Raw genomic sequence first — 16917 nt, 5'->3', positions numbered from 1 at the left:
AGAAGTTTTTACAAGTTTAATTCTTGATAAAAATGTATTTATTTTCGTGATTGATATTAAGAATCTTTAATAAAAATTGATATTGATATATAGTTAGCAGTTCAGGGATATGATAAACATGCATTGTAAAACATTTAAAAGGATATTTTACACAAAAATGAAATTTTACATATGCTTTATATATATACCTTTAGATATATATTATATATCTACTGCACAATATTCAGAAGAAAGAAAGCAACCTAGTAGAAATTAAATTCTAATAACAGGAATTTAATATTGAGTTAATCCTTTATAACCTTTGAATGAATCAAAGTCAAAACGGCTTGCCATATACTTAATTTGAACAGTTAATTTTGGATTATGGGAGACTATAGTCTGAAAATATATCTACTAACTAAAAGAAATTCGCTTTAAGAAACCAATGCTAATGTAAATAGCAAGAGCGATACTCGAGAAGGATCCACCTTCATAACTTCATAATCATGATGTGTGTGTAGGTAAAGCGCGCACGGCTTAGCTCGCGCCCGAGAGAGGAGGGGCTTAAGTCGGACGGGCAGGACACTGAAGCCGCCGTGTTTAGGCGAGACGAGTGGAGCTCGTGGAAAAAGGGATGAGAGGTGCGAGTCTCGATGTAGCGGACTATTACTCAAACACCGGGAGGCTCGAAAAGTTGGCTTAAGTTTTCAGGCGACCGTGGAGTGCGTAGCTTTAAGGAATTTCGACCTTTAAACACACAAGTTCCACGTATTGTTAACAAACATTGCGTGTTTATATATGCCTTTACTATTAACATGAAAAGAAGCCGACCAGTTGTGCGCTACGCAAATGTAAACAAATTCATGGAAATGCATTGTAGCTCCTGTTTGGTGTTGGAGAATTGACTTTACTTTTCGTGGGACATTCAACAGTTAGCTTTATTATTATTATTATTTTTTTTCAGTCTTATATTCTTAACAGCTTATTATGGCAGAACACGAAAGTTTGGAGTTCGGAAAGGCGGACTTTGTTCTTCTGGACAATGTGTCTTTGGAAGAGTTTATGGCCAACCTTAAGCTCAGGTAAGATACAGTAACTCATCTTCTGTTGCCATGTGCATCATAATGATATCTGGTTAACTTAAAGCTTTGGAATTGGAAGTTAAAATTTATATAAATAAGCAGTTTTGTAGTAATAAAACGTTGGTATTGTTTTGTATTAAAAAAATGATCTAAAACATAGCACATTATTATTATTTATTGCAAAATAAAATTTATATATATATATATATATAGTTATGGTTAAGGTTCTGAGTTAAATGTATTTGTTTTATACAGTAAACTATTGATAATAAAAATGTCAAATAAAATAATAAAAAGGTGCCATCTTTTAGATGTGACTGTATTACTTTTATACATCACAATGCCAATGTTTTAACTTTAGAAGACTTTGGAAATCAATATTTGGAGCAAGAACCCTGATTTATAATCAAAATCAAACGGCAACGTTTGTCATTCCGACCAATTGTCATTTGAAAAAAGAAAGTAAAAGCTCTTATTATCTTAATAAAACCTTTTGTTTTGTGTGTATGTATTAGTGGTTATGTTTGTTAACTGGTACTGTGAACTGGTAACAAATAACAGGTTATAAATCTGAATCATTGCAATTGCATAATGTTTTAATAGTTGAGTTCAATCTGAAATCGCATGTTTGACTTTAAAACAACATCAGCACTATTGACTGCAAACAATAATGCACTTTAATAGTCATTGGACGCTAATTAGATTTTCCTATTCAGAATTTGCAAAGGAAACTGTACTGAAATTATAATATTAAGGAGAAAGTCAGAATGTGCGAATATAAAGCCAACTTTACCTCAATCCAGATGGAGGAGATACTCAAAACATCTTGCAAACATCTTGAATTCTGAATCACATTCCAGATTTGCATCTGCTTTGAGATTTTCAGGTCAAGGAAACAATGCATTACATGTCTTATATCTGCACTAAAGCAATTCATGTGTTGCATTGCTGTGTTTGCTGCTGTATTTATTGTTGCTTCATACTGGCTGCACCTGCTTAGCCAGAGTTATGAATGTATGAGTGCCTCAGAGAGGTGTGTTGACCAGAGTAAGTTGTCCTTATTGTTCAAACTAGTTTGCAGTGGATATCCTGCTATTGTGTGTTATGTTTTTGGTGATGTGGATCACATTTCCTCATCAACACACTGTCAATAAATGACTTGCTGGGTCTGATAAGATTGTAGGTTGAGCACGAAACTCTTTGTGTTAATCGTTAATATAACAATGCCATAAAAGCAATTGCATGAAGTGCTGCCACTGAACTTGTGACCTATATTTGAATGTCTCATAATTGCATCTAATTTGTAAAATTGCTTGATTTTTATTTTTAATTGAGTGCTAGCATGTAATTACATAATTAGTTGTCTCTATGAAATTGCAGGTAATTTTTGTTGGAGATGTTTTTGAATGACCTAATAAACCATAATGTATGCAAAGCAGATATTTTATCTTGAAAATGACAGTACCTTTTATTATGCCATATGGTGGTCTGATGCCATTGAATGCACAACAACCAATAAAATCGCACGACAAATTGTAACTTTTTAATTTAGTGGCTAATTTGTATGAATTCATACTTTATCATTCATACAATTCAGAACGATTTGCTTATCCCCAATGATGGTTGGGTTTAGGGGTGGGGTTGGGTGCCACGGCTCTTTTTTTAAAATCATGCGTTTTCATTTGACTCAACTTCGTATGAATTAGCCACTCAACTGACAAAACATAAAATAGTTATGTTTCCTTGTGAGATCAGACTGCAATAACACATTAAAACAATATATTAAAAAGTCTTAAACAGCTTAAAACATTTGTTATATATTGTGATATAGGCATTAACATAGATTCGCACTATGAATAAAACCAATTAGATGCTTTAGTACACTATAAGTTTGGGGTCAGAATTACAGGTCAAACTGCCTTTTCAAGTTTCTGTTTAAATGTGAATAATTCCTGTGATAACAAAGATAAATTTTCATTTCTCCAGTCTGACATGATCCTTCAAAAATTGTACGCTTATTTGCTCAAGAAACTTTTCTCATTTCACTCATTTTGAGTGTTGAAATTAATTGTGCTGCTTAGTGTTTTTTGGACACCATCATTTTTTAAAAGTCAAAAGAAAGTGAAAAAAAAATGAATTCATTTAAAACATAAATCTCATGTAATATTTTACATGTAATATTTTTTTTTATATTTCCCAAATTATGTTTAACAAAGCAAGGACATTTTTTTACAGTATGTCTGATCATATTTTTTCTTCTGGAGAAAGTCTATTTGTTTAATTTTGACTAGAATAAAAGATTCTAGTTAATTAAAAAAAAGATTTTTTAAAAAACCATTTTAAGGTCAAAATTATTAGCTTCTTTAAGCTATTTAATTTTTTGATAGTCTACAGACAAACCATCATTATACAATAACTTGCCTAATTACCCTAAGCTGCATTTCTGTTTAACAGAGAGAAGTTTCTTCAACACATTTCTAAACATAATAGTTTTAATAACTTATCTCTAGTAACTGATTTATTTTATCTTTATTTATTTTATTTTATCTTTGCCATGATGACAGTAAATAATATTTTACAAGAGATTTTTCAAAACACTTCTACAGAGCTTAAAGTGACATTTAAAGGCCTAAATAGGTTCATTAGGTTAACTAGGCAGATTAGGGTAATTAGGGAAGTTATTGTATAGCAGTGTTTTGTTCTGTAGACCATCGAAAAAAAAAATTAGCTTAAAGGGGCTAATAATTTTGGCCTTAAAATGGTGATTAAAATTTAAAAACTGCTTTTATTCTAGCCAAAATAAAACAAATAAGACTTTCTCCAGAAGAAAAAATATTATCAGACCTACTGTGAAAATGTCCTTGCTCTGTTAAACATCATTTGGGAAATATTAAAAAAGAAAAAATATCAAAGTTGGACTAATAATTCTGACTTTAACTGTATATACACACAGACACACACACATAAACATATACATACATGCATACATATACACACACACAGAGAGAGAGAGAGATGGGTTGCAGCTGGAAGGGCATCCACTGCGTAAAACATGTGCTGGACAAGTTGGCGGTTCATTCTGCTGTGGCAACCACAGATTAATAAAGGGACTAAGCCGAAAAGAAAATGAATATATATATGTAACTCTAATGACTCGGAGCACCCGTTGTCTGTTTTTCCCACCTCTCAGCCGTGGCCTGGTTTTCTCTCTGGATAGGAGACGATGGCGTGTGCAGTTTGTTATTTGCAGAGGGTGTGACCAGGCTTCCTGCTCCTTCAGTCTCCACATCTGTGTCTGGGGCTTCAGCTGGAACTGAGGGAGCAATGGGATGCCAGATCACATCCTGTGCCCTCTGGAGTGATAAAGAGAAGCACTGTCCAACTGGAAATGGCTTTAGCCTTGCCTTTTTCTTTTGAATTGACTGTATCTGATGTCAAAGCAAAACATAAAGTGAATAGTTTGAACTCATTTGGATAATTCCGATACATTTTATCCAGTAAAATATAATCAGCCTGCTAAATAAAACAAGCTTCTGAATAAAACAAATTAGCCTTTCTCTATGCAAAGAAAGCTATGATTGAATGTTTACTTAAAAGATTTGTCAGTGTGTTTAGTTGTTAGCGTTTAATCTCTTTACAGTTAGTTGTTAAAGTTAAACAAGTGACGGGAGCGCTGATATGTACTGTACGTTTTGGTGTGATTTGAACTCTACCCATGAGTGTGTTTACATAACGCCCCTGTTGTTTTGAGAGAGTTTGTGTAGGCATTTTGGAATCGCTGCTTAATTTGACGTGAGCTCAGGGCTTGACTTTATATGGCAGTGTTGTTTTGTCTGCCCCTAGGATCTTGGGGAATTTTTTTGGCAATCCTCTGCACATTTCCAAAAACAATTACAAGTGCTGCCCGAGACCATGTTCCAGAGTCTTCCAGACATTGGCTTTCATACTGCAGATCAAATAGTTGATAATCAGCACACAGTGGAAGCACTTTCCAAGTTTAGCTCACATCTTGTGTGATTCAGTAGAAAGTCAAGTCTAAAAAAAGTGTTTGACAAACTAGTAATTTTCATAATTTGAACTTGCGGCACTGTATGCTTTATGTATATATAGTTGACTTTTTTTTCCTTGACAGTCTTTTCTTAGATGATGAGTTTAACCTTTCACTGCATTGGAATTGCATTGGAAGTGACTGGACAAATGGGTTCAGGAAAAGAGTGAGGCCTTTCAGCTCTTCCTATTGGCATTTTCCTGCATTAGAGATGCAACCTTTGACCCTCCCAGTATTAGCAACTAGTATAAAGGGGTTTATTGTTCCAAAGTCTGTCATTTAGGGCTGCACATATTGGAAAAATTACACATTGCAATGTTTTTTTTTGTTTCCAGCGATATATATTGCGATACGAATACAATTTCACTGAATGATTTGAATAAATGATTGTAAAGAATCTTATCACTTTAGATTAATTGGGAAGATTCTGCAGGGGAGTGCATAAAATATACTAAACAATCCACAAGCATAGATAAAGTCAATAAAGAAAATTATGCTAATTAAATAAACAGCGTTTTCAAGAGTTTACTCTTAGAAAATGCTTAACGCAGGTTTGGCATGCTGTCCCGGAAGTGAACCCTGAGCTCGAGAGCTTCCCCGATTCGTTTGGCCTATTCCTAAATTAATAATACAGGTCTTCGAGAAGCTCAGTATTAAGTGCTTGTGACTGTTATTTTTATTTAGTTCACTTGTGTCACATGTCTTTAGACTGTGGGAGGAAACCGGAGTACCCAGGGGAAACCCAGGCGAACACGGGGAGAACATGTGAACTCTGCACAGAAATGCTGACTGGCCCAGCTAGGACTTGAACCAGCGACCTCCTTGCTGTGAGGCAGCAGTGCTAGCCACTGAGCCATCGTGTCACCTGATCCTAGAATGTTGTGAACATATTTTTGTCGCGTGTTGGCAGGCCACTGTAATCCAACTGCTTGGGTCCACACGCGAGCTATGCTCTCATCGCGGGGAAGTGGAAACAAAATCTTTTGCTGCGGCACATTTATAATCGCAACACTGACGACCCATGTCTCCTAACAATTCTTCTACTAATTAATTGAATTACGATTCGCAACACAACGTGGCATCTCTCTGGACACTGTAATAGCTAAAAAGAGTTATCGAAGCTAAATTATGCATATTAAAGAAGTTGCATCTCGTTCACAAAAGAGCGCGCTGATTGGATCAAACCAAGCCTTTCTCATGAATTAATGAACAGATGTGCTGAAATCTTAATGACGTCACTCTGTACCGGCTGGTACAGACAGCCAGTCTCCACGCTGGAATTTACACAAGGATCTCATCACTGTGACGTTGCTTCAAAATTTTTTTTTTAACTGGAGGAATGAATTTGCTCTAAACAACGCAAAAACAACCAATTTTCACTTGTTTGCTAAATATATGTGCCCTAATGGTGTTTTTAGCAACGTGGGACATATATATGACTGTCAACATCTCAAAAAAATGTGTATTGGTGTTTCGTGATGCTTTAAAATTGGGAGCTTAGAACTAAAGCCAAGTGTTAAGTGTTTAGTCACTTAATTATTCATTCAGATGATTTGTTCAAAGCTGCCGATTCATTCAGGATAAGGGCCGAAGCGATTTTTATAAATGGCTCATTGAATTATTGACTCGCCTGAATCCTTGAAAAACACACATTTAGAAACTAAATACTCAGAGAAGTGTTGTCGAATTCAAAATGAATTTTGATCTAATGACTTTTAAAGGATCTTTCTTTTATATTCTAGAGGACCATATATTTAATATAATATCAAAAGGTATATTGAATTGTCTCATTTGGATATTTGCGATACATTTGATCTATGGTGTTTACAATTAGCCTGCATTTGCTCTGCCAAAGAAGCTCCTAAATTAAACAATAATGGCTTTTTATACAAAGGATACGATTAGATGTTTAACCAAGAGATTTAAAGCAAATTTGTCAGTTTATTTGTGAGCATTTAAGCTCTTTTCAGCAAGGTGTCAAAGTTAAACAAGGGTTGGGAGTGCTGACACATGCTACAGAGCTCATGTGTTTATGTGTACTGAAAGTTGGTATGTGTGTACAGTAGCTATATGTTTGGATTTATAACACCTGACTAGTTTCTAAAATTGTGTCACATAAAGGAACTGTAAGCCTGTGAAGAAAATTTGCCAACTTTGATGGATGTTGAAGTAGAACATATGCAGGTGCACTCAGACATGTGAACCACAAAGAAAATACAACAATGCAACTTTAAGTCTGTTTTAGAACAAAGCAAACTCATTGTGTGTGTTATGGTGCTGGACTGGTACTACATAGCAAAATACAATGCTGAATGCAAATAGTAAAAGGCAGAAAACCACATTATTATGCCAATTTTAAATGGCATAGTAAATGGGCCTTAAAACAGAACAGCTGCCATATTCACAAAACTTCTTTAAAGCTAAAAGAAGTATTTAATGTTTTATGAGAAGCTTCTAAAAATAAGCTCCTAACCAGTTAAAAAAAAAAAAAAAAAAAAAAACACACATTTTCTAAGTCTCCAAAAGGACTCCTAATTCACAAGACTAAATCACACGATCCAAGAAAGACCCTATATATATATATATATGCACGCACGCATGCACACACACACAGTTGACGTCAGAATTATTAGCCTCCCTGTTTATCTTTTCCCTCAATTTCTGTTTAACGGAGAGAAGATTTCTTCAAGACGTTTCTAAACATAATAGTTTTACTAACTAATTTCTAATAACTGATTTATTTTATCTTTGTCATGATGACAGTATAAACAAAATAAACAGGGGGGGCTAATAACTCAGGGGGGCTATTAATTCTGACTTCAACTGTGTGTTGATATACTTATATATATATAGAGAGAGAGAGAGAGAGAGAGAGAGAGAGAGAGAGAGAGAGAGAGAGAGAGAGAGAGAGAGAGAGAGAGAGAGAGAGAGAGAGAGAGAGAGAGAGAGAGAGAGAGAGAGAGAGAGAGAGAGAGAGAGATTTATGATCAGTAAATATATTTTTAAAGAAAATTAATTAATTTTAAACACTGGACAATATTTATTTAAAAAAAAAAATGCTCTACAGACGCCTTCCCCTTCTCTTCAATCAGTCACTGTGTGTGCATAGATAGTACTCATGCTAACATCATCCAAAGCAACATGGTCAACCTCATCTTTACTCTCAGCATTGGACCTCTGTCTATTGCTTAGTGAAAGTTTGTCTCTCAGCAGTTTGTGAAGGAGTATCAAGGGAAAACTTTTAGCTGTTTAGCTGCAAACTGTTTGAACACTGTTTGCACAGTGGCGCAGTGGGTAGCACGATCACCTCACAGCAAGAAGATCGCTGGTTCGAGCCCCGACTGGGTGATTTGGCATTTCTGTGTGGAGTTTGTATGTTCTCCCTGTGTTCGCGTGGGTTTCCTCTGGGTGCTCCCGTTTCCCCCACAGTCCAAAAACGTGCTATAGGTGCTAAATAAGCTAAGTTGTGCGTAGTGTATGTGTGTATGGGTGTTTCCCAGTGTTGGGTTGTGGCTGGAAGGGCATCCGCTGCGAAAAATATATGCTGGATAAGTTGGCGGTTCATTCCGCTGTGGCGAGCCCTGATTAATAAAGGGACTAAGCCAAAAATGAATGAATGAATGAATGAATGAATAATGTTTGAACCACAGAACAAAATGCATACAAAATTACAAATAGTTAAAAAGGTGAAAATAAATATTTACATAAGTTCAAGTAATAACAGTACATAATTAAAAAATAATAAATAATAACAATGTTCAATACATGTTTTGTTCCTTGCATTTCACAGCTTTCCAATGTGTGCTAGTTTAACAATTAACAAATTAAATTTGTCTAAGTCTAAATTAGTCTAAAACTAAGTCTAATTAAAAAATTAACAGTCTAACAATTAACAAATTTGCTAAATATTGCTGAAATGTAAGACATCTGAATAATACTATAAGACACCAACAAGGGTTTGAAAGCTCAAACAACAAAAACATGTTGCAGGGTCCACCTGGTTTAGAAAGTGTTGAATGGGGGTCCATAATTGATGAAAATCTTGTAATTTTCCTTTAACAGTGTAGATACAGTAGTAATACATTTTGCTAGTCATCTGTTATTCAGGTTTACAGTTACAGGGGTCTATTTCATTCCTAGGAATAATTGCACATGCAGTGCAGATGATGATTGCTTAAAAATTGAGGTACAGTGTTGTGTGGTTATACAATGGAATGGGGGAAAGTTTTAAAGCAGAAGGTTGTAAATTTGTGCCATTTCCTCAGCTTTTTATCAGGCTCTTAGCTGAGCAAAATCAGCCGGATGATAACTGTAAGTGGGGGTCTAAGGTTAAGTTTAGAAAGCCCATACAGGAAATAGTGAAAATTGAGCCCATGTGTTTATTTCTCTTGTATATTTACAGTGTGGTGCCACTGCACAAATACAAACTAGAGGCAAATATAAACTCAGGCAAGCAAATGAATTCAGACCTTTGAATGAAATTAACTTTTTGTAGGTCCTCATGGGGCCGGATAACAAAGACAACATTTGTAATAGTGCTTGAATTTGACCTTCCTGCCATAGTTGTATTATTTCTTAAGGATTTGAGTTGTGTGAGGACTGCTGGCTGAATAATCCTAAGCCTCTCCCATATCAGCGGCGTAAAAGCTCACTTGTTGCCTTAACAGCAGGGCCACGTGGAGTCCAGCTGTGACACATGGCAACCCGATTCCCATCCTGCACAGCAAACAGAGGATCAAAGTGCTCTCAGAGCTCAGGTGCACTGCTCAGGGCCCGAAACAAGGTCAAAGGTTTTATTTCCCTATCCTGTATGGACAGACGGAGCTAAACAGATATGCTTTAGCCTAGAAGCAGGAATGAAAAATGTACAAATTTTACTGTGGTTGGTAGGGATGGATGATATGTATTTAAAACAATCTGTATTTCCTTGTATTTATAGCAACAACAATATTTGACTAAACGTAGGATGCTGTGAGCACAGTTTAATTTTGAGTTATTGTGCAGGAACTTCACATACTATGCATTACAGAAGTATTTAAGTAGTAAAGGAGTATTGTGGGAACATCATTTATAAGTCAACATGTGTATTTCTTTAAAGAATTATTACAGTAAGTTTATATACTTATGCTTTTATCACTATATTGAATACTACTCTATAAAATAATATGTTTACTTCCTCATTTTGCTTATGAAGTTATGCACTGCTTGTTTTAACTGTCCACAGTGTGGGAGATGAAGAGATGTAGAAAGAATGCCACTGGAAAAATACTTTCCATATAAATATTACAATCTCAGAGGATTTGTCCTGTGATGTTATAATAGCCTCTGACCAGTGGCAGGGTACATCCATGCTTGCTTGCAGCTATGAGTTCTTGTGTGGTTTAATCTTCCGTGGTTCCTGTCTTTTTGTTTACAATATAAACCACAGTATGAGCTTTTTTCTTGACTGTAAATGGGATATTTTCACCTGTTCACTTTCAAACCTTCCTTTAAGGCAAATCCAAGTCTGGTCTGATCTTTTTTGCAACTGCTATGGTCACAGCTCCTGTCTTTTCAAATGTCAAAAGTGTTGTTGATTTCTCTCATTTTACTGTACAATTAATTTGGTTAAAGTGTATGATTACAAAATACTTATTTTATTCTTTGTTCAGTGTTGGTTTTAGTTTATTTGTGCTTATTTCTTTATTGAAAGATTGATTTACTAATTGTAATTTTCATATGTGAAATTTATTTGTAAAGTAATTTTGAGAGGATCATGTGCTTATGATTGACCACGGCTGGTCTCACATTAGCTATCACGTGATTTACCAATCAGACAAATCCAAACGGATAATAAATAACCAGATTTTTGGCTCATGGCTTTCCCCAAGGACAGCGTGCCAAACATGCCTTGTTTTCACTCATCATCTAAGTGTGAACTCCTGAAATTACAGTATGATTGTTTTCTATTTTTGTTTAAAACAGCTTCTTATGCTTTTTCTTTTTTTTTTATTTATTTCTGATCTAGATATTTAAAGGTTTAAGACACCCTGGAGTCCTTTTTTTTTGAAAATGTAACAGATTTGTGTGTATTGAGCATCAGTTAAGAAAACGGTAGCACCTGTCAGCTTTGATTGTGGGGAAAACTGGATAATTTAGAGCTTTTGTCGGCTAATTTCATGTTCCGGGTTTAAAATAATTTTTGGAGCAGGATCAAAATCGCTATGTAGCGCGAATCTGCTAATGGAGTGATGATGCATTGGTTTCTCATTATTCATGGCAGAGTTTTCTTATCCTATGAGAAGAGCCTGTTTCTTAATTATTCATGAGAGCATGTGCTTTCCAAAGGCAAGGCAGACCTGCCAAGCTGTGAGACCCAATGACTGGGTGAGACCACATCCGCGCACGGCAGTGGTCATTTGTGTTTGTTTCCATGATCCACGGGGTTTGTTGGATGTTTTTCCCCGCGATTCTGTCAAAGCCGATACAGTAAAGTTGTTGGTTTGCAGCAAGCATTTTTATCAGGAGAACTGAATGAGAATTGGAGAATAGCGGACTTTTTCTTTTATTAGTTGAGTTCGCTACCATTCAGACACATCGCCTATATCCGTGCTGCTGTGTTTGTCTATGTTTAAAATCCTCCAGATTACCGGCAGGGTTAACGGTTGGAATAGATATGGAAAGAGACCCGCTGCACTGCTATCCACTGTGTCTGCATTCAGACCCGGGGATTCAGGAGGAGAGTCCTCCTCATTTGTAGTGTTTATATAAACATGATAATCTGTATAATGATATAACGAATTGTGGTTCTGTTTATATGAAATTAGGAATAACAAATGTAGCAGGACATTAAATTACTTACTGTTTATTTATTTGCATTTTAAGTTTGTAAACTATAAAGTCATGGGTCTAATGGTTAGTGTCTGCTTTTGTGAGCGAACTGACAACAGTTGTTTACTCCCCTCTGTTTCCCCTACTCTGCTGGCCACGCCCACTCCTCCTCTGCTCGTAGCACTCGACGCCCATCTTGGAGCATTTAAAAAAAAATCTGAGGTATACTTGAACCAAAAGAGGTTGGGGGGGGGGGGATTCATGACCCTTTAAAAATAATGTAGATGACACAAGCATACAAAATATTTGCTGGTGCCTGTATATATTCACATTTTCTCTTAAACCAGTATTTCTATTCCAGATTAGAATCTCTAATGATAAAACTTCCCTCAAAAGGTTGATTTGTCATTTGATTGGCTCAAAAAGCAGCCTGATTTGTCTCTCACTCTCCATCAATAAAAAAGGGCCAGTCTGCCCTCAAGAATTTCCATACAACCCCCTGTAATCTGAAACATATCACTGGCCTTACATAAACAAGGCTGTTGCTTTTTTGGCCTTTTCCCCCCCCAGAATAAGCTTCAAGCTCCACAGACGTCTCATTTGTGGACTGTGTGCTTTGGCTGGCGGTCACTGAGACCACTAAGCATGTTAGACAAGCACTCTCACTCACTTTCACTGTCTTTATGGTTTATAGCTTTGATATATTTTACAGTCTCGACTGACCCCTCACCCTTTTTGTAACCCTTTTCAGCTCATGCTTACGATGAGCTACATAGAAATTTCATTAGTCTGCTTTCCATACTCACACGAGCGACTCTTAAATAATTCCCAAATTGTGTATTCTCCCCTGCTGGAAGCCCATTTCCTCTCTCCATCCTTTCCAGATGATGCGGTTTGATTACATTAGATGGACACATTAATGAGATTATATATAATCACTTCTATCTAATAACATTTAGATGGAACACAATGATGGATTCACCATGTATTTCAGGGTTTTTCTTGAGTAATTCTTTGCACGCATTGAAATACACCCTGTGTTTTAATATGTCTACTTTATAAATAGCAGGTGAAAAATATTATGCAAAGCATGCATATTACTCTTAAAACAATATAAGCAAAACGTATCTGGATGACCTATTTCTGACAAGATCACAAAGATAACACATTTGAATTAAACTGAATTGAATCTGAAACTGAAACTACACCAGCATTCTACCATAACTTTGCTCCCTATACAGTATGTTATGCAGGGATATCCCATAATCTGAATTACACTATTGCTATGGCTCTTTATTTGTTTTTCTCCATCTATGCTAAGCTGGTCTGATACAGTCTGCATTGAAAACACACTATAGGAACAAAGATAAACAAAATGCTTTTATTATCCCATAATGCAAACGTAGAGGATTTGGCAGTTGAATTGGAGTGAAATAATGCTATTCTTTACAGCAGTAATGGCATGATTATTAGCTATTCCTTATATTTATTATCCTTTCAGAAATATGTAATATGGCTAATGGCGTTATCTTATATGTACAATGCCAATATCAATAAAGCCATCATCTAAATTTGACATGTATGAAAATAATTACTGTTAATCACAGTTGTGATTAAAGCACTGTTTTCATATCGAAAATATTAATTAGAGGTCTGTTAATCATAAAAATTGTGTTTATATAAACAAGGAAAACCATAGAACATGTGTTTCTTTCTTAGTGAATAGGCAGAAGTTGATGCAATTATAACTCTCTAGTGTTATTTGCGTTTGGGCACATTAATTGAATGTAACTGAATAATATTTGATAATGTATTTTTGCTCAGCTGCTTGCAGAATTATTAAAACAACAACTGAGATGATGTGCAAATAGTTTAGTGCACCGGTTAGTCCAGTTAGCCAATCATATAATCTTTAATCACATGCCTTTTTAAATCACGGAATTAATTCAGTAAATCTGTTTCCGTTGTAGTTTATGTGCATATCTTATTGTAGTATAAACATTGTTTATGCACATTTTTTGAATGTATGCCCGTCTAACTGTTTCCATTTTGTAATGTGACGTGGAGGCTGACAAGGGAGGTGCGGGTCCAAATGCAGGTTTAAGTGAGAATGCTCAGGCAAGCAACGGTTACAGTCAGGAACAAACAGATGTATGCAGGCAAATCCAGAGTCGTAGTCAAATACACAGGCGATTGGTCAGTGCAGGTAGTCAGCAGACAACATAAACAAACAAATAAGGCGAGTCTCAAAAACACTCCAAGGCAAGGAAAGTGCATGTAATGTTTACCAACTGTATAACAAGATTCAGCCCACGAGTGTGTGTGCGTTGTATTCAAAGTCCTAGTAATCAGTCTTTGACAATCCTCAGGCTTTGTGTTTGCATTCAGTCAGGATCAGGAACCGGTGTGAGGTTGTGTGGTGCATGACTGGAACTTGCAGTATATATAATGGCGGATTTGTAGTTCTATGCGATCTGTGTGTTTACCAGCGATCTGTAAGGATTAGATCGCTGGTGATTGTGACACATCCATTGTGTTTGTGTTATGTGACATCCTAAAATGTGCATAAAATTTGGTGGATAGCAATATACAGTGTCTAATTTTTAGTATCTAACACCTACAAATTAAGTTATTTTGAATGCAGGGACAGCGTCCAAGCCTTTTTCAGTCAGATCTGTCTCATGCTGTGTCATTGGAGCTGTGCTGCAGCTAATTGTCAGTAAATTTCTCACTAATTTCCACCCTGCTTCTCGCTTTCCTTTGCTTTTCAGCCAGTTACCCTATTAACTGTACTTATTTCTCTCTTTTGGGTCTGTTTTTGTACTTTCCATCCTTGCCCTCTTTTTACCCTGATGGAGATGGCTTCTTGAAATAGCTTGCTGAGTAATGTCTGACTCCGTTTGGCCAGTCTTTTCTTTTTGTCTGCTTTTTTTTTTCCTTCTCAAGTTGGCCGTCATCTCATCCGCTACTGCTCAGTGACATCATATTGGGATCAGAACCATGTGCTAAAAGCACAAATGAGTTCGAGATTGGCTGGTGGCCATGTCTAGTCACTAAACCGTTGACCTCTGAAACGCAATCATCATAACATGCCTCCGTTTTCCCTCATCTTCTTTCCCTCATCCAGACGGGAGAACAAAAAGTGCCTATAATCTTGTGGAGACAATGAAGGGAGTGGGCCAAAATAACAAAAACTTCAGCTTTCTGGTGCACTCTGACGTTTACACCTGGCTCTCATTTCCTGAGTAGTCAGTGCAAAGCTAATGAAGGTTAGCGTGAAAGCTGCACGTTTAAGACATGGCTTGAAGCTTTGCCAAGTGGGACACGCATTTTCTGTAGTCAGGCTTTGCACATAGCAGTATGTTAACAAAGGAGGTTAGCTTGACATGAATTGAGTCCAGTGGGCATGAAGAGCTTTCCAGAGAAGTTTTTGCCATTTTGAAGGATGTGTGTGTTAAGCTTTAAAGGATCGTCGCCGTACAGAAGCAGCTGGTGTTTAATAGCTAACAAATGTACAAGTTGTACAGAAACTCATTTAGCATGTGTGAGAAGAGTTGTTGTAGTGGGGTGACATGCTGCTTCAGAGGTTAAAGTCACAGGGCAAGAAAACGCCAGCTTTGTTGTGTAGAATATAGGATAGATTTAATCAGTATTTAGACAAGGCAAGACAAGTTTATTTATATATCACATTTCATACATAATGGTAATTCAAAGTGCTTTACATAAACAAGAATAAAAGAGACAAGAAAATAAAAATGATTAAAATAATAAAAAATTATTATAAAAACAGATAAAAAATGTTAAAACAGTTTTAAAAGAATGAAAAGAGAATATAAAGACATAATAGTGTGATCTGTGGGATGTAGCACAGTGCTCATTCATTAAAGGCACAGCTAAACAGATGTGTTTTCTGTCTTGATTTTAACGTGCCTAATGTTGGAGCACGTCTGATCATTTCTGGAAGCTGATTCCAGCAGCAGGGGGCGTAGTAGCTGAAGGCAGATTCACCCTGCTTTGACTGAACTCTTGAAATTTCTAATTTCCTTGATGCTAAAGATCTGAGTGATCTGTTAGGTTTGTATTCAGTGAGCATATCTGTCATGTATTGAGGTCCTAGGCCATTTAGTGATTTATTGACAAGTAGTAATACTTTAAAACTTAGTCTGAATGTAACTGGGAGCCAGTGTAAAGACCTAAGGACCAGTGTGATGTGCTCTGATTTCCTGGCTGTGGTCAGAATCCTGGCCGCAGCGTTCTGGATTAGCTGCAACTGTCTGACTCTTTTTGGGAAGGCCAGTGAGGAGTCCATTACAGTAATCCACCCTGCAGGTGATAAAAGCATAAACAAGTTTCTCTAAGTCCTCACTGGAAACAAAACATCTAATTCTTGCAATGTTTTTGAGATGGTATTATGCTGATTTACTTACTGCTTTGACATGACTGTTGAAACTCAGATCTGACTTCAAAATTACACCAAGATTCTTGACCTTATTTTTTGATTGGATGAGCTGATTGCTTTTCTGATATTATTGATCTTATTCGTAAAGAAATGAGCAAACTCATTGCATTTGCTTTCAGAGAGTAAAGTTTTGTAGTTATCATAACTGTAGCTATATTACCTTTAATATCATCTAATACTGAGATCTTATTCTGTCATCATTTGCTCACCCTTGTTGTTCAAAACCTATATGAAATGTGTTCATCTTAGTAGAAAAATGAAGATATTTATTAAAAAGAGATAAGATTATTTTATAAGATGAACAGATTTAGGCCCAATCCCAATTCTACCCCTTAGCTCTTCCACTGACCCCTACCCCTCATTTTGCGCGTTCATGTGAAGGGATAGGGTTGTTCCAATTCTCTTTAGCTTGAAGGCGTAGGGCTAAGGGTCAGGGCTAGATACCCCTTGATACTGAGATTTTCCAAAACCACACTCGAAACCAAGGGGTACTAAAATTTCCCAGAACACACCATCTACAACGGCTGCATGGCTGCACA

The 16917-nt window shown here is 36.3% G+C and overlaps 1 protein-coding gene across 1 annotated transcript in view; it reads left to right on the top strand.

The window, feature by feature from the left end:
* The first annotated feature begins 596 nt into the window (after positions 1–596).
* Positions 597–16917, top strand: part of myo1d (myosin 1D) — a 129204-nt gene continuing 112883 nt past the window's right edge. The window contains exons 1-2 of the mRNA XM_056469283.1: positions 597–620; positions 961–1061. Of these exons, the coding sequence (XP_056325258.1) occupies positions 967–1061 (95 nt within the window). The 5' untranslated portion in view covers positions 597–620; positions 961–966. The remainder of the gene's footprint in view (positions 621–960; positions 1062–16917) is intronic.

This window comes from Danio aesculapii, chromosome 12 (assembly GCF_903798145.1).
Source record: "Danio aesculapii chromosome 12, fDanAes4.1, whole genome shotgun sequence".
Taxonomy (NCBI): Eukaryota; Metazoa; Chordata; class Actinopteri; order Cypriniformes; family Danionidae; genus Danio; species Danio aesculapii.
The sequence above is the reverse complement of the archived record's forward strand: the minus strand, read 5'-3'. Positions and strand labels throughout refer to the sequence as shown.